Consider the following 26,485-nt stretch of genomic DNA (forward strand, 5'->3'; position numbering starts at 1 on the left):
TTCCGAGTCCTTAAAAAACCATAAATCACGTGACAACATATTAAAATCATGAAGTTTCTTTAGCTAGTTTTGAGCATGTACATACAAAAATGTAAATAATGTTGTTTTGCAATAAAATTTTGTTACTAAAAGAAAGTCATTTAGTAACGATGAGGTCCGCATACCGGTGAGTGTTGCCCGCGGGTTATGGCGGATCGGGACTAAACCAACGGTTAACGGACGCGAAATCTATCGAATGAACAGGTGCGAAAGAATTTTTAAATTGTGTTTAGACTGTCCAAATGAGCAAAAACTGTAATGTATTGTCCGGATTCCCTGATTACAGTCCTTCAAATCTCACGTAAAAAAGAGATGACATACGAAATCGATTAATGGAAAAGGGGGGAGATAATCAAAAAATTACAGGCGATATGGAAACATTTCCCATAATTCGGGAGTCACGTCTAGTGTAGGAACCTTTCAGGGAACTGTTATCGATTTATTTTGGAGTGTTCCGTAATTGTTATTCAAATGTTCGGTGGAAAATTGCAATACCGTCAGGTATTGCAATCTGTAAACGAACTCAGATTCTACAGATCTTACTGAACATTTCTCTTCGTCTGTGATTATCCATGAACCTCTGGCCATTTTGTTCACAATCGCATGACGATTGCCACAATAATCCAATAACGTTATAACATAATAATATTATGAACGATAAATAATCCTCTAGAAATTGATAACCATCTCTGCATCTCCAGTAAATAAATATTTGGTAGAACATTTTTTTCCCCAATATTGAAAGAAAATTAAAAATTGACAGCGATTTGAGCGGAAATTTTTAATTGTTAACCAAATTTTATGCATAATAAAACGATTTAAACCATGAAATTACGATAATAATGAAGGACAGGGTTTCTCAAAAATAAGTTTAGAAAATTCGAGATTGATTCTGCGCCAGAACAGTAATGATTGATTTCCCGCACTTTGCACGAAGAGAAATATTCAATAAAAATTATGCATCCTTTTCGTAATTCTCCAGCCAAATGCCGTTGTAAGAAATTTTACAAAACCATCACAGAATTATTTCTAAACGTTCTATAATTTCTATTTGAATCCTCTGTGAAAAAATGACAATACTGTCACTTGTAATTTTCCAGTCGTTTCTGTAATCGATGAGCCAAATACGAGTTCCGTCATTTTTATTGTATATTTGGCTCCGTACACTGAGAGAAAAATATAATTTTGCCAATGAAATTTGTTTTGGGAAAACAAATGCCTGTAATTTCCATTCAAAAATCCAAAATTTCCATTTGAATTATTGCCAGAAGAATATTTAATTGGCAAAATGATATTTCTCTCAGTGCGTAAGTAAGAAGAAAAGACATAGGATTTAAAAAGCACATGTGAGGGAAGATAAGGCCGTATGTAGAGTCAAAAACATGCTCCGCATGTTCGTAGACTGGGCTACTTGAAATGGGTGGTGCCAGGCTTCCTGTAATCGACAGATTAATGTTCCCTCCTTGGTTCGTCTCTGAGGTTTAACGGTAAGAGGTCTACCATGAAAAGCCCCCTCACTTCATAAGGGAGAAATCGTGAATCGTGTGGGTCAGCATTAGTCAACTACTGGTCATTGTCGTCCTGGACATCCTCAGTACGACAGAGACAGTGGAGCTTGTGAACCGAACAATCGTTATTACGATTGGTGAGAGGTGGATTCAAACTTGAAAGATAAAAAACGGAATAAAACTAAACCTGTTAAAGTAGTTTTTGACAGTTCTTGTTTTACAAAACGGCTTGCCAAACATTTTTCCCATTGGGATCGGTATATTGCCGGGGTCGTAAATGGTTATAGGGATCTCAAAGGCATTGGCCGGTTCCGGAATCGGACCCCACAACTAAACGCGTGAGAGTGGGTCCCACAACTGGATGTACAAACACCGGCCTGTACGGCTGGCCCTCACACGGGCCCATTAATCATATTTCCGCGCATTGAGAGTTGATGATTTTCAATGGTGAGATTTAGTATATTTGACCGTTGGGTGTTTTCAGTTACACGGAGAGATATTTGTTTCCGGTAAAAAAATCACATTAAAGTAGTTCTAGTCTCAGGTCGGTACTTTACCGACCGGATACGCTTATGAATATTTTTGGGTGACAAATTTTTCAACTAATTGCATGGGTCACAAATACTAAGTGTTGTCTGAATTAAATTTTGGAATGGATTGATGTTATTCAAAACCAAACAACGTCTTCTTGCAAATAAATGAACGATATTGTTCCTTTAACGGTGGGTTATCTTTTGCGAAATATCAAATAAATCCTCGATTTTTTTACATAGAGAATGAAATACTCTTTTGAAAAAAAAATTTATTTACAATTTTGACACTTGAATGGAGTTTCCTTTCCAGACTTCGTTGAAGACCTGAAATTCGAGTCTTCTGGAACTCCAGGAGTCAATGATTTCCTCATAAACGCTGAGGAATGGCCAACAGTCAGCCGACATTGCGCCAATGCGGGCCGATCCTCTGTCTATCAGCGATTCACCATCGCCAACCAGAGTTACTACCCTAGTAGGAAATGACGTACGGCCAACAGTGGGCCGAGGCTCGGCCCGTATTGGCCGACACTGGGCCAGTATCGGCCGATTGTCGGCCAGTTCTCATCTACTACGTCGGTAACCATTTGATTCCAAACTCTATGCAAACGATTTACGCTCGCCCAAGATTGAACTCATGATCAAATTTAGTCTGAATATTTATTTAACTTTACCTAAATCTTCATAAAATATCATGTGCATCATCAAGTCTCACCTGTACTGTAATCAATAATCAGGTAAACTGATTTTTCCTACAGAGTAAAATCTGTTGAAAATCAATCAACGGCCAAACTTTTCATTCTCATATGGCGCAATACGCATCTGCTTGATTGTTACTGATCAACGATTCTACTGTCTCTTACGCGAGTCTGATTGAATGCACAATACTGGCGCCGTACTCACGACTATGGCAATTGTACTTGCCTCTATTACCGACAAGACTCTTGAAATAAGAGAATCGAACGTCCATTGACGATGACGAACGATAGTCGTAATTGATGGCGATCACTTTATTATATGGACGGATTGATTTCGATGTCAACCAATGTCAAATGATTGAAAATAATTATCAATTCGTTAAACTAGTCTCGTGATGCTCTAGAATTGTCCAGTAATTCAGATTGCTCCAACGATGTTTCTCAGTCGATATTACTTTATATATTTCATTGTTTCTACGGAGAGTGAAACGATGAGATTAATAGAAGAATTCGGTTGATGTTAACGTAGATCATGTTCTATGATAATGGCCATGATGCAATAATTCTAGACAAATCGTGCACCAAAAACTCATCAACAATGGAAAGGTTTTCACCGCACAAAACGCAGGAGTTCCTAATCAGATTAGATGAAAGGCTTTTGGTAATAGTCAATGATTTTAAGCAACTTTGGGATGTACATACTTATAAATGGGTTAAGTAACTAGATTCCAAGGGAGAATGAGAAGAAATGTAAGCAGAAGTCATTGTAACCCACAGGGGAGTCAATTCAATAAAATGAATGATAGTCAATAAATTAAAAAGGTGAAAATATTAAACTGAACTGTAACAATATGAATCTTACCAACGATTGGTAACAACTCAGATGTAATATGATGGTGAAAAACTCATACATATGGATAGACATCAGCTTTTGAATATGAAATATGTACGTAAATTGAACTGAATTTGTTCAGAAATGTGTGAACACATTTTTTTTAGAAGTGATGTTCTACACTAAACTGTTTATTTGCAATTAATTTCGGAAAATTTGACAGCCTGAAAAAATTTGGTGCTTGGAATCATTGTTGTTTTCATGTGATTTCTTGGAACACTTGATTTAAGATGACTTCAAGTGATTCCATTTTTCTAATTTGCGACTGAGAATAAAAATTATTTCAGCCAAGAACTAATATTTTTGGCGAAAAAAATATTATTTTCAAAGGTATTTTGTCCAAGGCGATATTTTCAGAAAGTCAAGGGTCCTACTATCAGTTCTAATATTTTAGTTATCTCATAGTTAGGCGAAAAATTAGTGATGATTTTCCAAATTTCTCACATTTATGATTTTTTTAAGGGGAATAATTTCGAATGATTCTAAATATTGATAATCGTTATTGAACCGTTATGCAGAGTCATTTGTGGAATCGTAATCTCCTAGTTCAACATTTTTATTATGTCTGGGATTATATTTGGTTCATGTGGAGGTAACTGGCCTGACGATATCTCCCTTAAGAAATATTCTCATCCGCTAATACTTACGAGAAGACATAGGAAATCCTATATTCTTGGGAAAAATAATTTTTTTTCTCAGTGCAATTATCAGAATCAAGTCAAATGATGAAATGAGCCCTTGTAATTGTGAAAATAATTCCTAACGGGGAGTTTCTTTTAGGCTGGTCAATGAGGGATCAAGAGGGGGAGATAAGAAGGCAAATGGAGGATCGGATAATTCGGAGGGTTGACGAGAAGTAACGGGTGCAGCAGCAGGCGTATTGTTACTAGTGAATAAATCCCGCAAAACTCAGATACCTTTATTTCAAGTGTGAAGGAATCAACATAGGGATTTCGCATAATTATTAGTACCGCATGTGTCTCACCACGTTTAGTAGTTGATTGTAATAAAAAAATTTAATTCCGAACTTAATTCCTTGCTGAATTGTTAAAATTATGGGGCCGGGAGCCGTTCCTGGAAATTCATTCGAAATTTTTACGTAATTTAGTAATTGAGTGCACATCCCAGGTAGGAAAAAACGAATGGGCCAACCTTGGTACAAGCACGGCCGCCGAGCTGCCGTAGCTCGGCACCCGGGCTCCAGCCAAACTCGCGCCGAACTTGGCTAGACCCTGGGATGATAACACGGGGCCAGGCCTGGGACCGAACTTTGGCCAGACTTCGGTCGCCGTACTTTGGCCGCACTCTGGGCTTACCATTCGGCCCGAAATTGGCCCAGGCCTGTTGCCGAACTTTGGCCGCACTCTGGGCTTACCATTCGGCCCGAAATTGGCCCAGACCTATTGCCGAACTTTGGCCGCATTCTGGGCTGACCATTCGGCCCGAAATTGGCCCAGATTTACGACCAGAGCTGTGGCCAGGCTCCAACCGTTGCCTGTATTGGGTTCAGAATCACCAATAAATATATGAACGGTATATCTGATAAGCAGACATGTATTTATTACCTTCAACATTATACAGAAAACAGTTTTATTATGTGACAAAACTTATATTTAAATTTATTAAATCTATTGACAAAAAAACTCAGCCAATCAAAAACTTTTTTCCTCCTATCGACATAGTACATGTTTTCATCCGATTTTGGTTGAACAGTTAAAGATATGCAGTGTTTGTATCTCCAATTTTCATGAAAGATAATCACAACTATGAGATTTTTCCGCGAACAGAATATGAAAACTCAAAAAAATGATTGCAGGTATAAATTGTAGAAAAATCTTTTGTGGATTATTTTCATCCGCTTTTAAAATAAATAATCTACGTAGATCATTTGAATCCGAAATTTAATACGACATACCATATTAAGTCTTAATAAACTCTCTCTTACAATCTAATAATATTAGCAGTCAGTCTTCAGAATTCGAAGATTGTATTAACAAAATATCCAACAAAATAACGCACCAATGTTATTTTTTAAATTAGTAGTTTAGAATTGATAAATTATCGTGCTTCAATTCAAGCATGAAAACAGTCATTATAATAGCAATATTATGGATAATTTATTCCGCTATGGATGATAAGAATTAATTCTTATATCCATAGACAATTGCTGATACGAATTATCCTGATAAGAATTATTTTTTCATCTCGGAAAGACATCCTTTTTTTACAATAATGTCTTCTCCATCTGCAACTCCGGAACACAGAATGATATTTAGTTGCATTGATTGTGTGCTAGTTCTATATAATATTGCTTATTATATTCACTCTTTCAAACAAACTTAGAAATATAAAAAAGTCTTGGATAGGATTACATATAACTAATTAATTTCAACCCTTAAATTTGAAATCTTTGGGGAATATGGACGCAGTCCGATTGTGAAACTTCAACCTTATAAATATTATTTGACTTGAATCACCAAATACTGAAAACAGCTCTCAATGGCTGAAATTACTTTCATTAGAATTTTTCTTAAAAATTAAAAATCCACTTATTATTTTTCCCTTTAAACTTTTGGACATAATATTTAATCCCTGAACCAACAACGGATATTTATTCCCGTGATCTAACTTATGAGGAAATGACATAGAAAATACTTTATTATGCTAAGATACATCACATTTTCCAATTGTTATTTCCATCTTCTGGATTTCCGACCTCGCCAGGAGAAATATAATAAATATAATTAATACTTCAATGACAGCCGAATACTAAACAATATTCATATATTAATATATATTCTGCCCAATGAAACGCCTCGCGATAAAAATATATTGATAATATAAACTTTTCCTATTAATCGTACCTTTTATCAAGAATATCACAACTAATACAATTACGAAAATGAACTAATGGAGTCATATTAACACAGTGATTTTACAATTCCATTTATCCCGGAAAAATGAAGTATTATCGATTGGTATCAAAGGAACAAACTGAATTATTCTCGTTATGATGACTTGACCCGCGTTGTCGTTCCTTACGCCCACCCTCTCGATCGCCAGAACGTGACAACCAAGTACTTACTTCTGACATTATCTTCTTCTCATCAGTGCTGGATCCTATTACCTCAATTATCACATCAATCAGTACTTTGCATACTGTAGTGTTATAAAAATTTTTCTTTTTCTTTCCGCCAGCTTCCTTTCCGTAACCAGAATAGTGCAGTGACACTGTCTTCCTCAGAACCGCAGATAGGATAGTGGAAACACATATTTTCATCTCTTTTTTATTGCTTATCAAAACTCTCATGAATAATCACTAAAAATAAAAGAAGGGAAATTTTTTTGAATTTATGAACATGAGAAGACATCTTTGGGCTCATCGCCAGCGGGTTGGTTCTATAACCAAAGCGTTCCAGTGACGTAGACTTGAGTCCCGGTGATGAAAGATTTTTTCATCACCAGAAAACGAACCCAGTGCATGTGTCACCGCCCAATTTATTGATTTTACATAAAAAAGAAGAAAAACGATCAATTTCAGATATATTACCAGTGTTTCTACGAGATTTGGGTCCGTTGTCAATATCGCTTCGTATTCCTGGAACTTATCATCCATTTCAAATGGTAGTGGCGTAGACATCTGCTTCTGTATTTCAAGCAAGCTAGGACCAGAAGCTGGGGCTAGATTAGTGCCAATGATTGTGGTCTTGAGCTCATTCATAGACTGCTTTAAATCGTAAGCCATCCTGCGTCTTAAATTTTCGAGCTTTTCATCTAATTGCTGATCAAAGTAATCTCGAAGGGAGTTCAGGATTCGACGTTCATTATCAGCATAATGACTAGATGACAACTGGTTTTGTGGTCCCAGCATTTTTGGCATCTTAGCAGGGGGTACCATCATTGATCGTGAAGTTTTTGGAGTTCCTGGGCTCACAATCGAATTCAATCCGTCTTCAGCGCGTGTAGTAGACGATGCACGCCTTTTTCGGTTACCTTATGAAATTAAAGGAGGACCAAACGATATAAATTGATGGGTAGCAGCATCAGATGAAAAAAAAACTACCCAAGCCCCCACCAAAAATATATAATATAATCTAATTCTATATAAGTTCCGAATTTTGTAAAGAATGTTCAAAATATAAATTGGACCATTTTCAAATATTTATAAATATAAATTTTTTCATGCGGGAGGAACTTGGCCGATGATTGGTCATGGAATATCCGAGCCGATTTTACCTGAAGCGTTATGGACTAGTGGTGAAGGAGGTGTCAAATGAAGTTCTTTTCTTGTATTTCTCGCTGAGTCCATCGATTTTGTAGGTGACTGCAGAATTCCATCGGAGGAATCATTGCTCTCAGATTCATCAGTTTCGACGTCTTTAAGCAAAGTAATATTCTTCCTTGACCGCTGTTTAAATGATAAACATGCACCTGGAAATTATTGAAAATGATGATTTATCCCTGACCGGATCATTTAATTAACACGAACTTAGAATTACGTGCTACAGTCCCATATTACCTCAAAATTGATTTATTACCTGTTGGTACAGATCGCGATTTACTCGACATTTGCAAAAAGCCAGAATTATTTTGAGCCTTTGAGGCTCGAATCTCCTCAGGATTAGCTATAAGACAATCATGATTTTCGTCTTCAGAGTCAGATCCACTCTGGTAAATGCTTTGAAATCTTGTCTTTGGTTTTGCTTGTATACCTACGAAATTTTACAAGTTTGTAGTGAAGTAGTAACACAACGTAAGTTGTCTCCAGCCTTTGTTTTTTATAGCTATTTCAAAGTGGGGAAAGAATGCATGCATTTGAAAAAATATTTTTTTTGTAGAACCTATCGCTCCTACAAAAAAGGTTTCTATCAAAATTTTACCATTTTCCGTAGATGTTCACTTTGATTTACCTCTTCACAACAGAATTATAATGCTTTCCTACATAAGAGATGGTGGGGAAAAATGGAACGTTTCTCGTCCCCTCAACATTCCAATGCTTTTATGTATAAACAATCATATCAAGTGTAAATCATAAATTTTCCACTTTATCTTGTTCGCACGTAGTGATTTCTGTTAGCGACTCAATTTTTTGATGAGTAAAGAATTGCAATAAAAAAAAATAACCTAATATTTTTCGACCACAACATAATAAAAATTTTCTTATAAAATCATTCAATGCGATTCTCTCTTAAAACGATGTTTCGAGACAAATACACATGTAATGACTGCACAGATACATAATTAATATTTATTTTGTAAAAGATTTCAAAAATTCGGTCAATCTAATTCCCAATTTAGGGAACGATGGGTCTTTTGATGTTAAATACGAGAGTTGAATAAATTGGGGATGAATAATTGGGGTTAAGAGTGGTTATAATTGTTGATAATTGACTTTTACTTCATATTAACAGGACTTACCAGACTTTGGAGTTTGATTTCTAGGTGGAATCGGGATTTTAGTACTAAAGATGTTGTTTAGTTGAGACTTTGATGCAGTTAAGGGTTTTGCTGAAATTTTTGCTTTCGAGGAAGTTTCGGACCTCCCCCCCTTTCGATCATTTTCACCATCGGTTGTCTCACAGTTGAGAGTTACTTGGGCCTTTTTTAATCTTCTGCGACCCTGATCCAAATCAGCTGAACACAATCAACATATGATCCTTTAATATTGAAATGAACCCATCGAGCAATTCATCAAGTTATAAGTGGAGTCATTTCAATTTTTGTACCTGCTCCGGTGATGAAGCAAAATGGATAACTTTGCCAAGAGTCCTTGGGCGAGTGCAATTTTTCCAAGTAGTCGTCAAGTAGATGATATTCAGTTGTCGGTGGGAATTTACAGGTGTCTTCTTCTGCACTATTAAACCATTTTTTCGGCACCAAATCAATGCATGGTAGCCCTTTTTCGTTTTTCTCGAGAAATTCGATGACTGCGAATGGTTCGCTGAGATTTTTTGGATCGCGAGATGGATGTGAGGTTTCCGACATTTTAGGTTATGAAAAAAAATCACGATTCGTACAATTGAACCTGGTGTTTTCGAGTAGTTTCATATAAACTGATAACTTTGCAGAATGATGCATATAGCTTATTATTTAACAGAAAAAATTGCGTTTCTATTTCCATGTGTTTTGAACGGTTTTTTGTCATCACCCCACTGATGCTTCTTTTTTAGCGCCACTATTCCTTCAAAACGATTATATCACAAATATCTGTCAAACACTTAACACACATTTAATTCACATTAAATTCTCACTTCTTGTAATTTACCGTCAACTTAGTTGGTGAAATCCGAATTTGAGACAAAAAGCCCGATAAACGGATGATACGAGCAATTATGAAAGGTTATGTACACGGACGCCAGATCTAACCGATTTATGTCCCACTTGCATGTAACGACTCCACTATTGAAATTTTCTAACGACCTCGATGATCGGATTTTCATGTCGATTGTTGATTTAAAACATAAAATTGTTTGTTTCTTCCACAATTTTAATCACGAGTTCAACTAAAACATATACCCTCATTCATATACCCTCTTACCAAAAAAAAACTGCATTTCACAATGCGAACAATTTTTACGTTATTTTCTAGTGGAGGAGGGATATGGCGTATTGTCGTCCAGTTACATTTAATAAAGCACATTTGTGTTTAATTTTGTGTGCCTTCTTACATGTCATTTCAGCTGCCCAGGACTTAATGTAGAATATTCCTACTCGACTGGAAAAGTCTGGATAACTAAACGCCTCTTCCCTACTACTTTCCTGGTGTCCGAAAATATATATACCAGTAAGATCATCACAAATTTTGGATTTTCCTGATTTAACGAGAATTTGTGAAATTACGAAAACTTTCTCAATATCTAGGAGTACCACGTTATTTGGATGACTTGTCGTCAAGGTTAGACCATTGATGTTGATCATATTTGATGTTAAATGAATTTCCCCATCAATTATCATCGTTGTAGGCTTTCTCGCGATAACCCAATCACTCAGTATGTGTTTCTGATTAATTACCATGGTTCCTCCAGACTCCATCTCAGTTAGTCTGTTGATAATTTGTGTGAGTGGTTTTATCGAAGAATGAACGAGTTTTTTAAATAAACCAATGTAACTCTCTCCCCAAAACGCTGAGAGCTCATTCAGAGGAATTTTAAAGTATTGGGCATCATTAGCAACGTGGATGATACTATGCCAACTGAGAACTTGAGCCCCTTCATCATTATAAACATCAGGTAACGTCTCGAAACAAATTTTTAGCAGAGATCCAGCATATTCACTCAAATCCTTAACGAATTCCTTACTGTTTAAAATTCTGCTAGCAAAGACAAATAATGAGAAATGACAACGTAAAGGTTTCGGTAAGAAATCTTGTAACACGACGATACCACAATAATTAAGGAAAAACTTGAATTGTGATGCTTTCCATCTTGAGATATTATTCACATCAAATTCTTTCCTTTGAAATTCAATAGGGATATCGGCTTTTAATGACCTCATAATACCATCAAGCCGACGAACATCAGCTAATTTGATCCTCTGGGCTGAACTTCTCGTTAGCCATTTATCCAGCAGCCATTTCATATTACCAGAATAGAATAAATGCATTAAATCTAATGGCACTTGTTTTGTCAGATCGAATCTATCCAAAGAGAGCAGCGGGGACACAGAACCTTCATAATGATGTTCTGGTTGAACTCGCGTCTCGTAGGATACTTTAGTGCGTAAATTTGCATTGGTCACTGGATATATGCGTTTTCCTCGTCTTCCACAACCTACTGTAATGCCCTTGGTGAAACACCTTCCACAGGCATAGAAGGCTCCAGGAGCTTTGTGGCAGCAAATGAATGCTCGAGCTGGCGAATCAGCCACTATTGCTACAATTTTCACCTCAAAAACCTTGTCATCAATGCGCAAACCATTTTCTTGGAGTTCATTGGCCTCTTCAACAAAATCAGTCATGAATTCTGTGGCTGATAATGGTTTCCCATCCCCACAATAAATCGCGGCAGCAAAGGGTTTGGTAGTGTAATTTGGATGCTGTATTTTTATTGAAATTGGCCAAATTTCCTTCTTAGCATTCCGGTATACCTGCATACCGTCAATATGAACCAGAAGAGAAATGTCGTTTTCTCGATAAATTTGAGTTGAAATTATTTTTCTGAGTCCCGAGGCGATTCCCAAATAAATGAATTCACCTGGAATCTCATGAACTCCTCTCATGGTTGTTAGGTGTCTGCAATGGGGAGTTTGCAAAAGCTGCCGTGTAGTCTTGGGTATTGATGTGTAACCTTCACTTCTTAAAATGGCTAACAATTCATCGATTGCTTCTGCTGTTGTAGCTCTTCTGAATTTCACTGCCCATTGATTAATTTTTTGCTCCATTCCCCGCGGTTCCAATTTGTCCAGAGTTTGTGTATTCTTGTCTCCAATGCTGTCAGTGAATACTTTGTTGAAATCATTGTCAATGTCATCTGAATCACCATCACAACCTGAGCCCCCAAGAATTGGTTCATCCCTGTCTCCAACGCTGCTATTGGATTCACTGATGCAATCATTAAGATGCTTATACGAGCCACAATCACCATCACCACCCGACCAACTATCACCACAAGCACTAGCATTATCATCGAGATGTCGAACATCGACATCTCCACTAATTTGATCCACAATAGATCCACTACGGATAGTTATTTCATTGGCTGTTGGCAAACTAACCTCTTCCTCATCGGCATTATTGCGTTCACTGTAATCCGGAGTTTTTTCTTTAGCGCCTTCTACGTTTACAGATTCTTTTTTCTTCAGTTGATGAAAATGTCTGTATTTTTTAACCCGTGAATATGAACTCTGAGACATATTACAATAGTAAAAGAGTAATATTAAAATAATAAATTGCCGCACACGACACTCATGTCTACTGCCACAATCAGACTACTCAACACGCCATCTTACGGGCTGTTGTCATAGAATGTGTGGTATACGGTGATATCCACGCATATTTTCCCCTGAAATAGTATGTTCAGAAGAAATAATGGTACCTTCGGAAGAAGGAGAATCAAAGGACGAAAAATTTAGTGAAGGAACATTCCCCATGAGAATTCAATTTTTGGAATGCTGTTCCATATGGGACCCAAGCCTGGCAAACCATGCCCCTTGTCTGCCTGGCCATGTCTCGGGGCAAGCTTGGTGACCCAAGCCTGGCAAGCCATGCTCTTTACCAGTCTGGCCATACCTCGGGTCAAGCGTGGTTGCCCAAGCCCGGCAAACCGTGCTCTTTGCCAGTCTGGCCATACCACGGGCCAAGCTTAGTGACCCAAGCCTGGCAAGCCATGCTCTTTGCCGGTCTGGCCATGCCTCGGGCCAAGCTTGGTGGCCCAGATCTGGCAAGCCAGTCTCGTGCCAGACCTGGCCCGTTTCGTGGACATTGGCATTTCCTACCTGGGATATTGTTGATCAACATTGTTGTGCTACTCGATTTATATATAGCAGATGATAAAAAGGTGGGAGAATCAATTTCTTATCGATTTTACCATTCGAAATCGAATATATACTAGAATCAAGTATAACGTATACTAAACAAAAGTTTAATAATATTTTTATTTTACGTATATTATATACTTTTCTCATGTATATTTTATACTCAACTTAAGTATATACTTTACACTTGCATCAAATATAATATATACACTTCATTGAAGTATTTATTTCTTCCCGAGTGAAAATTTAACTCAGGTCCGGATCAAGTCCTGATCAAGTCAGATCTCATGTATAATCAGGTACTGATCCGAGGACCGGATCAGAATTTGATCAGACATGTAACGCCTTCACTTGTTCCGGACCTGATCAAGCCAATCTGATCCGAACTTGATCAATATGACCTAATTTGAATTTGATCAGGCCCAACTGATCAGAATTTGATGCGGCTAGATAGCCGGAACTTGACCAGAAATTAATTATTACGGTTAACATCGCACAATTGGAAGTTGGGGTCATCTCAACCTAGCCTAATCGATTCTTCTAATTCATAGAATTTATTAGAAATATTTAAATTATAATTCCTTTCGGCTAATTGTCCAGATAGTGAATAGGTATCAACTTCACTAACACTTTTTATATTTACTGAATCTTCTTCGTGTACTTCAGTATTGTGAGATTGACATCCATTATTTTTTTCCTCTTCTTTCCGACGTCGATATCTTTTCACTCGTAATCTCGTAAGTTCCCAAATGCCAACGGCTTTTCGGGGATCTTGGCTCATTTTCAAAGATCAATTTATTGTAATTTAAATGACACAATATTCAGACACAATATGAATGATAACTAAAGACTGGACGTTTAGGATATTTTAAGGAGACAGTGTAGCCGACTGACTCTGCAATCGCAAAATTTCACGTTCGGATCCCGGTCTACACTTCCCATTTTTCCCTAAATTTCACATGAAAACTAATATCGAGAATAACTCTATAGTTTCGATCAACAATATCATATGACGGCGCAAAGGGTGAAACGCTGCATAAACTCCGGTCTCGTGTAGTGGGGAGTAACTTATATCAATAGTGACGAGAGTCATAATCGCCCCCTCTGGTCGGAATATATTGTTGAAAAAATCTACTCTTTTCCCTGCTCCCCCTTTGACAATCATGAATGAAAAATCAATTTTGATTTCGATGCACATCGTATCAGTGATCTTGGAATCTAGGAGTGATGACAAAATTTATATCATAACCTTGTTTGACATTCAGTTATTCAAATAAGTCAAACGGTCATCGGGCTCTACGAGAACAACGAGAAAGAAAATTCCAGACTCTTCAAGGTCACTGTCAACCACAGAAATAATCACCAAAATCGTCAGTAGTAATCATCGAGCAGTGAACATTAATTATGTCGTTCTAACTATCAAGAAGGACAGTATCCTCAGGACACGATCGACGTAAATCCTCAACTGAGTACATCACCGAGTCCATCAATGGAAGACGATATATTAATTCTCTCTTAATCCATTGAAAATCATCTATTTAATTCGAGTCACCTATCAATTGATTTATTAAATTCATCGACACATTTGAGTGAAACGTGAAATATCAATTCAGGCACTCGTCAGTATAAAATCGTTCCAAATATGACGACGCGTGGTTTATGTCACAATAAATTACATCTCCAGTAGTGGCTTTATAATTCATGAGTTTATTCATTTTCCATCTCCTTCAAGAGTCCATTTTTCGCCAACGGGCATCTCAATTTAGTTTCAATCTCAAACGAATCTTTCTTGCGGAGTGAATTAAGTACTACAACAAATGTATTCACTTAAATTTCGCTATCTCTCTCAAGATCAGAAGCTGTTGGTCAAATATTCCACTGAGAGATTAGTCAACCTATCGTGTTTTCTTACTAAAATATCAGAAGCACTTGTCATATATATCTAAAGTAAAAAAATATGGATCGAGACAAATGTTCTAAGGGATAATGCGGTTTAGAGAGAAATATACTAATTGAGCCTTAATTTGACCTCTGAATTATCCAATAATCACATTTTCTTATTGCAAAAGAGAGATTTTACTAAAAAAATGAAGTGTCGTGATTTTATTGAAAAATTCATGTATCACACGCCGATCTGAATGTCTGATGTTGATCTTTGTCTCACCAAAATTGTACACAGCAAAGAATGTCTAATTTTAAATCTATTCGGCCCAATGTATGTAGTTCCCTCGAGGCCTGATAGAACCAAGATGAAGAACCAAATAAGGGTTTGGTTCCATTTTTAATAAACAGCAAAAGAGAGATTTGTCGAGAAGTTATTTGTTTCATCCAGAGTCACGCCCTCTTCAATCCACCCTCGACCCACGTACTTATGCTAGAATCGAGTGTTCCACTCGCACGGAAAAAATATATCCGACGGATACACGTTGATGTATAACTCAACTATACATGGAGTAATGGAAGGTACATGCGGAAATAAGTAGGATACACCGAGAAAAGGATCAGATGAGTCCGAAGGGTCAGACGCGTTCGATGAGTAATATATCGAATCAGTTAAATGAGTTTAGGGCGCGCTGGCTAGATTGCACGAAATAGATTCCAAATTGTGTTCAATAGAATCACGAAATTTCATTTTCTTATTAAAATCTGTCACAATGTGATGAAAAATGGTGTTAAAGGGGTAATTTAGGAGACAAAATAGGGGTAATTTAATGAATTTCCATCTGAAAAAGGAGTATTCACTCAAATTTGAGGAAAAACTTGAAAATTTTCAAAATTAAAAGAAAAAAGAAATTTTTAAAGCGTGACATAACGCATGCTAAAAAAAGAGGGAGTGAATAATATAGGTGTCAATTTGAAGATCTCAATGATATTTTGCGACTGATATATGGTATATCCGCATTGGTCGAGTCTCAAATGTCAATAACTCGTAAAAACTATGTTTTTTTAAGTATGACATAACGTAAAAACTGGAATTAACCTACAATAACTCGACGGAAATTCAATGAAATCGGATTTATCATACACTATTTTGAAGAACTATAAAGATACGTCAAAAGAGTCTATAGAAATCTAGCAAAGTGACGGCTTCAAGCGAAACTTTGAAATTATTTTTCGCTTAAAACTTTCATAAATCAATAGGAAATGATCCGAATTGAACACTTTTGGTATCATTTTGAAGCTTATTTAATGATCTTCCCAAACACTATACCACATATATGTTTCATAGCATAGTAAGACGAATTTCTACTAAGAAACTAATGAAAAATCCGGATTCACGACCAGGGTTCGTTAAAAATAGTGGATATTCCCGCGTAGAAAATTGTTTTTCTGCTGAAAATCTTTCAGAATTTTTCAGAAGAATCGTCGAAAGATCTTCACAAGATCTCTCCAATGACCCAAAAAGATTCTATTGAAGATTGTCTAAAGACAATATTTCTTTCCAGAAAATGTTACAATTTTCACATTGAAACTAATTTTGAGAAAAGCCTCTTCGGAAAATATTTCTAAACAAAAATTGTAGTTTAAAAACAAAGATTTTCCGACCTTTCGATGATTCTGCTGGAGAATTTTGAAAGATCTTTGCAGATAATTTTTCTACGCGGAATTACCTGTGAAACTTCATGTAGACTTTTTTTTCATTGACTAGAAAGTGTTATTTGAAATTTAAATATACATGTGCCCATTTGCAGTTTTAAATGGTAAACGATACAGTTTTTAATACACTGTAGGACATGTCTGAAAGAACTGGATAACTTGACAAAACAATGGTGAATATAATGGTGACCGATACCGAGCACATTCGACACTGCGTTATGAGTTCCAACAGAAAAAAAAACTATTGAAACAGACGATTTAATTTGTTCTACTTTAGGGAGTAATATTGTATCTTACAATATGAGAAATTTTTTTACAGACGTTTTAGGGGTTCGTTATCGATATCTTCTCGCTTTTTACAAATTTCTGAGAACCGGTTAACAAAATTTACCTGAAAAAATATAGCGTTTTTAAATTTTATTGGATTATGGACAGGGATTATCTAAATAATATCAAAAACAATTAGACTATAAACCTCAATTCTTGATTATCGCACGCCGAAGGTATATATTTCTCCTATGATGTCTCCAGGGCGACTGACTCTTACGGACCAAAGTTTTCACACTCTAGACTCATTTCACAAAAAGCCCTTGTTTATTCATTCCTTTTTGTTCCTTCTCTGGTTCTGCTTATTAAAACTATTCTAAACATTTCGGTACTGTTCTGAGAAAAACCATAAAATACTGACATGGACTAAACACAGCTATGAACAGACGGTTAATTTTCGTCCACACATACCAAGCACTCTCAAGAAATGTTATTATCATTCGATACTTATGTCAAGGATCTTTCAGAAAGATCTTCGGAAGATCTCCCTGGTGACTCCAAAAGATCCTTTGGACAATCTTTGTTTGGGGGTGTGCCCGGAAAGAAGTTTTTGGAGAATATTTCGAAATGAAATTCAGAACATTTTCTGGACAGAAAAACATTTTGTTTTCCGAAAATATTTTAAAGAATTTGTAGCTAGAGAAGACTAGAGATCACGAGGATCACTAGGGGCCACCGGATACCTTGGGAAAATCCTTTGATGATTTTTCTGAAGAATTCTAGAAAATCGTTGACGGACAGTAATTTTTCTACGCGAGAACTGGCAGAATTAGCAGTAATGAGTCGTTGTTTAATGAATTTTTTCTGCCAAATAAACTTTTAAAAGACATTCTGGTGAGGAGGGGTCACAAGTGTGCACCCACACACCTACAGACAATCTTTAAAATCATGAATTTTGAAAAGTAGTTCACATGCTTAAGCATTTCAAATGAAAATTAGTGAATCGAAAAAAATTATGATTACTATGCTTCCATTCAGAAGTAATAAAAATCGAATTTGAAATTTGTCTGATCAAATATATCAAGTAAGGCAAAGTTCCATTGGGTGAACGTCCGAATGGAAGTTCGTACTTTGTAATTGAAAACGGAATTCATAAATTTTCAACGAGCATTCTTGAAATGTTTACCTTAACTATTTTTTAATCGGATAGCATCGCTTTATGAAAACATCATCACGAGAGGATAACATTATATAAAAATTGACTTTGAGTTGATATACACAGATAAAAAAAATGCAGGAAAAAGTAGATGATTGGTCACATAAGCGAGTGGAGAAGAATAGTTTCAGTCATTTTTACCTGAAATCCTGGTAAAAAATGGAAGATTTCCAGTTAATTTTATCGTTTGCTCCGGAGAATTTCTGGTACTGTTACGTATTTTTATCTGCCCCCCGGAAATTTACCGAATTTTAAATGAAAAGCGCATCAAAGACGGTAACAATTACTCAATTTCGCGTAAATTAAAGTGACGAGAGAACCGTTTTTTTAAGGCTCTAAACACGTAAACTGGTCAGTCGTGCTGACTCATTGTCAATGTGTTATGCTGACGATCGACGCAGTAACACTAACAAACGTCTTACGTATATGGATAAAATCCTTGCTCAACATGCCAGAGGTCATGAGGTCGAATTTTACTTGGATAAACAAAATTGGTCAGTAACCCGCGCAGGAAAATTTCTGTCTGTCGGAGATCTTTTAGAAATCTTCAAATGAATCACGTCAAGATCGTCGAAGGATTTCCCGGGAGACCCAAAGAGATTCCGCGGAATATCTGCGAAGTACGATTTTTTTTTTGAAGATATTCTGAATTTGACATTGGAAAATATTTTTAAAAGCTCTCGTCCCAACACGTCTCCAAACAAAAATTGTCCTTAGAAGATCTTCCGAAAATCTCTTCATGAGTCTCCTACAGATTTCAATTTTACTTATAATTCAATAAATATTTTTATAAATTCCTAGAATATTCGGGACATGGCCGTGTCACGCGTCTCGTAAACACTCTTATTGTTCATTTCTTGGAATTTTCAAGAAGATTCAATAATATTATTGCGGAAAAACACTGGACTCCTTGAACGCTTTTGTGAAATAATCCAATTCCTCCAGATATTCTTGGAAAATCTTCAACCCCCTCGAGCATTTAACAATTTCTATAGAATTATTTTTTTAATTTCTAAAGTCTCCCTGGCATTTTCTGACAGATGGAAAAATTTATCAAAAACCAAAGTATTCCTCATGGCACTCGAAGTGTTTTTTGATATTTCTCTCTAATGAAATTCATGAATGACAGAATACCATAATTCCGTGAGGAATGAAATGTGTTGAAGGCAAAAAAACTAAAAATGCACGGGTCCATTTCACCCACCCCGTTCTGCCCTTCTAATTTCCGTCAAGTCAATCATATCCCTAAACATCTCAAACTTCTTAAAAATTCCCTTTCCCCGATTCGGCATGAATGTGTGATAAATTCCCCTGACTAGACCCACTACCCCACCCCGAGAAAATCAAATGAAACAGATTCCTAAAAATTCCGTAATTATCATGTCAATAATCACTAAAATATTATAAAATTTCCCAACTGATTCCTCAAGCATTGACCGAACCCCGAGTTCCGTAATTTACGCAAAAATCGATGGATTTTGAGATTCTGATCGAACGTTCAACAATGTCCCCTCCATTCACCAAAACCGAAAAACTCCCCCGCAATCATCCCCAAAGCCCCCAAGAACATCCCAATCCCCATAACTTCTGATTTTCACTTCACTCGTCGTACCCCACGGCAGTATATCACCTATAATTATAGTCGGATGGTCCACGTTTACCGAACTGTTCTCTCCCCGATAACTCTTAGTTTCACCGTGTCCAACCCTTGTCTCCGAAAATGCCCCGTGATGCCCGAAGACGGATCCAATCACCTTCTGCGAGCGAGAAGCGAGAATTCGCTCCTAATCGAAATATTTCAAGTGAAATAATATGAATATCCTAATGATCACGATAACGGTAAATGCATACACGTGTATATCGTATTCATTAAACGTGACTCGTTTGCAATACATCATGTTTGAATCACGTGAATAGGTGATATAAACTTAGCACGAGAAGTCAGAAGTTGTGGGCGTCTCGTTTTACAGCCCGTGGGTCCCATCGCGCTTCGTTTCCCAGGGCCGTTACATCGTTATTAGCCATCTAACGTACGTGTAAGCGTTTCAGAGAACACACCCCACTGGGTTATTAATGATAACTCCTATATTTTCCCTCAGCTCCTACCCGAGTATCACTTGTTGGTCTTAAAAAAAAAAAAACGGATCGGACCTTAAAAGAACAACTGAAGTTGGACAAATTGTTGATTAGCACTTTGGGATCGTGACCACCGCCGAAGGAAAAATTCCAAATAATTTTCCATGTTCCGGTAGCACACGATGAAGGTATTCTACAAATAACCAAAATCACTGGACCTACCTTCACAGGTAAACTGTCCATAATGTTTCCCGCTGCTCTTGTCACCACAAACGACACACTCGATATTCGGTGATTTGTCTGTCTGTGAGCTGCCTGATTGTGAACTGTTAGCTTGACTGCCGGGTGTCGTGCTGGGTGGTAGGGGATCCCGTGGTGTTAATACACTACCAACAGGAACAAGACATGTTATGTCCTCAGGGGTTGCTGATGGTGTTAAATGAGTTGGTGGCATTGGTGGTGGACATACTTGTAATGTACCACTTGCATTATTACTACCGGGACCACCTTGATTATTATTTTGATTAGCACCACCTCCAACTAAGCTCGTTGTAACTGGATCACGAGGTGTCCATGAGGGTGGAGGGGCTACCAACGCCATCGAGGCGGTGGTGCCACGGGGTGGGAACCCCAGCTCCAACGTGCCGGTAAACTCCGGGTGATGATGTCCCGCTGGTATACGACCAGGGAACAGGCTCGCCGTCGCGGGCGGATACACCACCCCGGCGGTCGCCAGGGCGTCCGCACCACCTGACCCCCCACGAACCACCCTGACTTCCCTATCTGTCACTATTGGTGAATTCTGACTGCCCTCTTCAGGGGAATAATTTGCTCGTGTCGACGAACTGTTGATCCTTTCGTTGGTGCTCCTTTCGGTGATTACCAACGGGATTTGCTGATGGATCTGGTGACAGTTGGGAATTCGCCGATGAGAGACTGATGATTAGGGAATGTTCAGCATGTGAGGCATAACAATTTGCCCGATGATGAGGCGAATATTGTGAGAGTCAGATGGGCATTAGTGATGGCTTTCTGATCTCCGGGCGACAATACATTTCCGATTATGGGGACAACGATGATGCCCATAATCACGATATCATACCACCGCGAGATTTATCTTCTCCGGATGGCGGAAAGTAATCGGGCGCGCGCGCAAGGGCGCGCGTCCGCACACACCAAACACAGAATTCTTCGGTGAACGTCGATTCCAAATTCAATAATTTGGATTTTTTAATTTCACAGTAATATAACAATTGGTTATTATAGAAATTTACAATATATTTATACGTATACTAATGTTCACTTCACTGTTTTCCGTTGCACATCACCTGTTCTTCTTATCCCCGAAGAAATAGCATACCACAGGATACCGTCAAGGCTCGACCGATTAAACGCGATAATATCAACAATTTTCCCTCAAAAATTCCCAACACTGTAGTATATCATCAATTGATTTATCTATAATTCAGTAATTGGGGGGAGGGTAAACACAATATCCGCGAAGATGCGTAAAAGATCTGTTGACCGATGCATAAGCGAAAGAGTCTGGGACGAAGATATTTGCAAGATCGTCAAGAGAGATAAATAAAAAAAATATCGCACTGGGTTAATTTCATTATCATGTTATCAATCACTGTTGCAGCTCAGTCTGGGGTACACAAGGGTAAGGATTATTCACTTAAAAAAAAAAAGGATAAAAAAATTTTCGAGACAACTGTATACACGACTATTCATAAGGCCGACTAGAGACCGACTGCCGACTGAGGCGACCCCTGACACCGACCTGGGTGCCCCCACCACCTTAACATCGTACTCGACCTCGTAGGTTTCGCGCGGTTCGCCAGTTACCATGACAACTGAGGGGTGGGGTCGAGTGGAGGGCGCGCCCCGATCTCTCTCTCATTGGCTACGGGACTGGCCTAACTCCCTCTACCAATTTTTTATATTTTTTTTTCCAACATCTCGGTATCCCACTATCACACGATTTTCCCATCCTAGAGAAGTACCCACTTCACTTCTTCTTGGACCTCTTGTTATTCCCCTCACTCTTTGGCTAACGCGCAACTGGATATACTCTTTACCGTCCCTCTCTTTCCCTCCCCCGGCCGCTCACACTCTGGCTCCCTCTCCCACTCCCTCTCTCTCTCTCTCGCTCTCTGTCTCTTTGACTGGTACTGTAGCTCGGCGGCGGCAACTCTACCACTATTCTTAGAAGATATATCTGAGTCTCGAGGTACATCGCTATCTTTAACCCGCGCACGCGCTTCAATTCGATTATGTACAAGTATTTCACCGAATTTATGTACAAATCGTTGATGCTAATGCACTCACCGCCAATTAATTCATCAATTATATCGGATATAATGATTCACTCGTGATCACTTGTTCGATATTAATCTGACAGGGGATTTACATGACGTGTCAGGTGATTTTTGTTTAATATATTGCATTTCATTGGATTTTCATATTGGAAATCGAGAGGAGTCTCAATGCCTGGGTAGAATGGCACAGGGTAATTGGACTGATGGGGGTACGACAATTGCAGGTGAGTTAAATCAGGCGTGTGTTACTCGGTGTTTCGGTCGGAACAATTGCTTTTTCTTTTCTTCGTCACCCTATACTGTGCGATGACCTAACCGGAACGGGGCGAGAGGTGGCTTGACTACCAAAATAGGGTCAGCAACCCTGCACCGACCCTTTCGACCCACTTTTTTTCGGAAGCGGGGAGGGAAATGTTTGATATGAGAGTTACATATTATTTTTGCGCGATTTCGCAGCGAAATAGGGGAGGGGGGAATTTTAGATGATTTAGTAATCGTAGTTTGTGGGGGTGGGTTTCGTTCACTATTTTTGGGGGATAACGATCCGTGTCGGTGGCCGACGGGTTTTCTTTGATTTCTAGTAGAAAACCAATCTCTCCATGCCATAAATTACGGGACTCGCAGATCGTAATTTTTTCACAAACTATTTAGACAAAAATTAGAGAGCTTTCAAGAACAATTCCGTTAAACTCCTTTTACAAATACATTACGCTCTGGAATTATGAAAAAATAAGTAGTTTTTATTAATTATTTCGCATGGTGTGATATACTGGTTGGGGATATCATTGAATAAGCTTCAAAATGATACCGAACGTGTTCAATTCTGATCATTTCAAATTGATTTATGGGAGTTTTAATTGAAAAATAATTTCAAGGTTTCGTTTGAAGCTACCGCTTTGTTATTTTTCTTTGCTAGATTTTTATAGACGAATTTCAAGTGAAGTGTTAATAAATCTTCTCAATGGCACAGAATAAATTCAATTTCATTGAATTTCCATCGAGTTATTGTCGGTTATTTCCATTTTTTTCGTTATGTCACACTTCAACAATGATAGTTTTTTCCAGTTATTGAGATTTGAGAACATACCATCCATGGATTTCGAGATATCATTGATATCTTCAAATTGATACCTTATATTATTTGTACCATCGATTAGGACAAATGTTATAAGCGATAATGCGTAAATTTGACCATTTTAGGATTTGAAAAATTCCCATTTTTTTCTCTTAAATATGAAAACTTCGACGTTTTTACTTGAATTGTATTCAACAGTTCTATTAGAGATCGGAGTCCATTAAATTACCCCCAAGTTGATCCCTGAATCATTCAATGATCACCATCTTTGATTGTCTTATCAGAGACTTTAATGAGAAAATGAAATTTCGTGATTTTATTGAAAAATTCATGTCTCATATCATTAATCTTTATTTCACCAACTTTAACACAACACAAGAATTAAAAATTTACAATAAATTAGTCATATGCCTCGTACTAAATTCTCCGTTTTTGCGCTTTTCATTCTCCTATTCTTCTTATGTAATCTTTTCTACTTCATTATTGCTCCTTGTATTGGATCTGGTCCTGGCACATCTTCGGCTAATGTTCCGTATCCTTCGAAGGAACTCATTCATTCGTCCACTGAACTGTTCATTTGGCGCATGCTACACTGAGAAAATTACGTCTAACGCCCATTCAGAGTAATTAATAGAACATAAAATGAATTACAGAAAGGAAGCACAATATTGAAAGGATTTTGATGATTTATAAGCAATCAATCGGAAAATGAGACAAATTATAACTTCAGAAAATTTTCTGTAAAACCCTAATTAACAATCTCTCGCATTTCTTGTTGAGATAAAAAAAATAAAGGTAAAAAATCACAAGGCTTACTGACCCGACAACCAGGAAAAACAATATGACTACAATGAGCGCATCCCATTTGATAAGAAATTTAACATAACTTTCATGTCACTTTTCCCAAAAATGACAGAAATTTCCGAAGCTTTTTATCATTTTTCTCTGAATCGTTCATAATAAGCAACGATCTCGCTCTTTAAATTTTCCGCCATTTCATGTCATACGCCCATGTACAATATATATATATATATATATGTATAATGTGTAATAATTGTATATTATTGTGTGTATGTTTCAAAGGATTTTCGAATTTTTATAGTCATCGGTCCAGCGGAACAAATCCCTTATTATTACTGAAGCGTAACTCGTTGAAAAGTATTTGTTTCATCTAAAGTGGCGAGCGGTGAGTTGATATATCCACAAATAACCTGCGGAGTCTTGAACTGAACCCAATTATTTGCCCTTTGACTGAATTTAAAGCAGATAAAAGTCAACGTTGACGTCGAGGGTCAGATTTAGGCGTTCGGTTGAGCGCTCGGTGTGGCATGTAGATGACTTGAAGCTGGATGTACTAGAGATTAGTTGAATGCAACCAATGAATATAGTCATTTAGGAAGATGATTGTCTAGCAGTAGAAAAATCCAATTGTTGATGTGCCTGGGGAACCTGTGAGTTTGTTCTGAATTTATTGATTCATGATGGGTTCCCTGGTCCGACATGAGGCATCGCCGACAGCCAGCCGACTGTTGTCCGTTGCGCATTTTCTACCAGGGTTGTCATTGGCGCGTAATCCATTGTGCTTCCAATTGTAATATACATATGGACAGCAGCACCCTGAGTTAGGATCGGGAATTGATCCGACTGTAGTCAGGTTTCATTTGATTAGGCCGGTCCTCATTAGAAATTTATTAGGATTTGATGCAGTAAATTTGGCGGAAAACAGTGGTAGCAGCACTGAGGAGATCCTCATCAAAATCTGATGGAGTGGAGATGACCTCAGTCCAAGGTCAGACAGCCTCAAATCATTTTGATGCTAATTTGATTATGCACTCCCCTACCTTTACTCAGAAGTCAGGTATTCTGAAAGTCCTATGATCTAAAGCTGATCATACTCACTTGACTACACTTGTCAAAGGACATATTTTGAAATTGATATTCATGGAAAAAGTATTTAGAAATGTATTACGATGAAATTGTTCTATGAGAATGTTCAAAATCCAAACAAAAATTTCTTTATAAATATGTGCATTGATAATCTTTGATGGCAGTTACGTAAATAGGCGATAGGCCCTTGTGAAATATTGTAATAATATAATTTCAATTTTTTTGGAATCCAATGTCTAATTTACTCATGAATCAGCCCTTCCCATCAGAACTGTATGTGTACATTCTGAGTAGATCCAGATCTACTACCGATCATACGAACTGCATCAGATGATTTCACCAAGTTCGAACCAATTCAATCTCCTAAACAACCCCGTTACACAACTGGTCAGAATCTCATCCAATTATTTGATCACTTCTTCATTCATTACCAGGTCTGACTCGATACGACTTCGGTCTGAACCTGAGCAAAATTTCCATCAATTCCTGATTCATTGGAATTTTCATAAACATTCATCATCCCTCCCCTCCATCACCCTCCACCCTCCACCTGTTTGAACTGACCGGTCCATTTTACCCCGACCTCTCCTACACTGTCAATTGTATTCCTATTCCTATTCCATAATACGCAGGATTTACGATAATTCGGAAGCCAAAAAATGTAATTGTGGTTACCAGCGTCAAACCATAGCCTAGTATTAACAATTGATGGGGTGCGTGAAGCAATAGTGCGGTTAGGTTTTGTAGTGGGGTAGACCAGCACATCAACTCCAATGTATATAGAGCAATCCACCGTGTCCGCATATCCTCTTTTCTCCTTTGCCGTCTGGCTGACTGAGCTTATTCTATACCGTGTATAACCACTGGGGTACAAGTGTATCGATGAAAGGGTGCTCACGAACAATGCT

General features: G+C 37.6%; 2 protein-coding genes across 6 annotated transcripts in view; both read right to left on the reverse strand.

Moving 5' to 3' along the window:
• Positions 1-22,068, reverse strand: part of LOC135164715 (COUP transcription factor 2) — an 84,755-nt gene extending 62,687 nt beyond the window's left edge. The window contains exon 1 of one of the 2 annotated variants that reach the window (XM_064125335.1): positions 20,517-22,068. In XM_064125335.1, coding sequence (XP_063981405.1) covers positions 20,517-20,895 — 379 coding nt within the window. In that variant the 5' untranslated portion in view covers positions 20,896-22,068. The remainder of the gene's footprint in view (positions 1-20,516) is intronic. The other variant, XM_064125336.1, reaches the window with a different exon arrangement.
• Positions 5,333-9,652, reverse strand: LOC135164714 (uncharacterized). 4 transcript variants are annotated; one of them, XM_064125332.1, is made up of 6 exons: positions 9,394-9,652; positions 9,086-9,301; positions 8,206-8,379; positions 7,904-8,098; positions 7,218-7,660; positions 5,333-6,986 (listed from the first exon to the last, which is right to left on the reverse strand). In XM_064125332.1, exons 1-6 carry the CDS (start codon positions 9,650-9,652, stop codon positions 6,984-6,986), a joined length of 1,290 nt encoding a protein of 429 aa, XP_063981402.1. In that variant the 3' UTR covers positions 5,333-6,983. The 4 variants fall into 4 exon arrangements, 3 of the variants coding, with proteins under 3 accessions (XP_063981402.1, XP_063981401.1, XP_063981404.1); XM_064125331.1 differs by lacking the exon at positions 5,333-6,986 and having other exon boundaries at positions 7,032-7,660; XM_064125334.1 differs by lacking the exons at positions 5,333-6,986; positions 8,206-8,379 and having other exon boundaries at positions 7,032-7,660.
• Positions 22,069-26,485: the final 4,417 nt, after the last annotated feature.

The sequence above is a fragment of the Diachasmimorpha longicaudata genome, chromosome 7 (assembly GCF_034640455.1).
Source record: "Diachasmimorpha longicaudata isolate KC_UGA_2023 chromosome 7, iyDiaLong2, whole genome shotgun sequence".
Lineage (NCBI taxonomy): Eukaryota > Metazoa > Arthropoda > Insecta > Hymenoptera > Braconidae > Diachasmimorpha > Diachasmimorpha longicaudata.

Coding starts and splice junctions, on each gene's coding strand:
- LOC135164714 (XM_064125331.1), bottom strand. CDS start 9,652: ATGTCGGAAACCTCACATCCATCTCGCGATCCAAAAAATCTCAGCGAA. Junction 9,302..9,393: donor TTGCTTCATCACCGGAGCAG/GTACAAAAATTG, acceptor GATTGTGTTCAG/CTGATTTGGATCAGGGTCGC. Junction 8,099..8,205: donor ATCGCGATCTGTACCAACAG/GTAATAAATCAA, acceptor AATAATTTCCAG/GTGCATGTTTATCATTTAAA.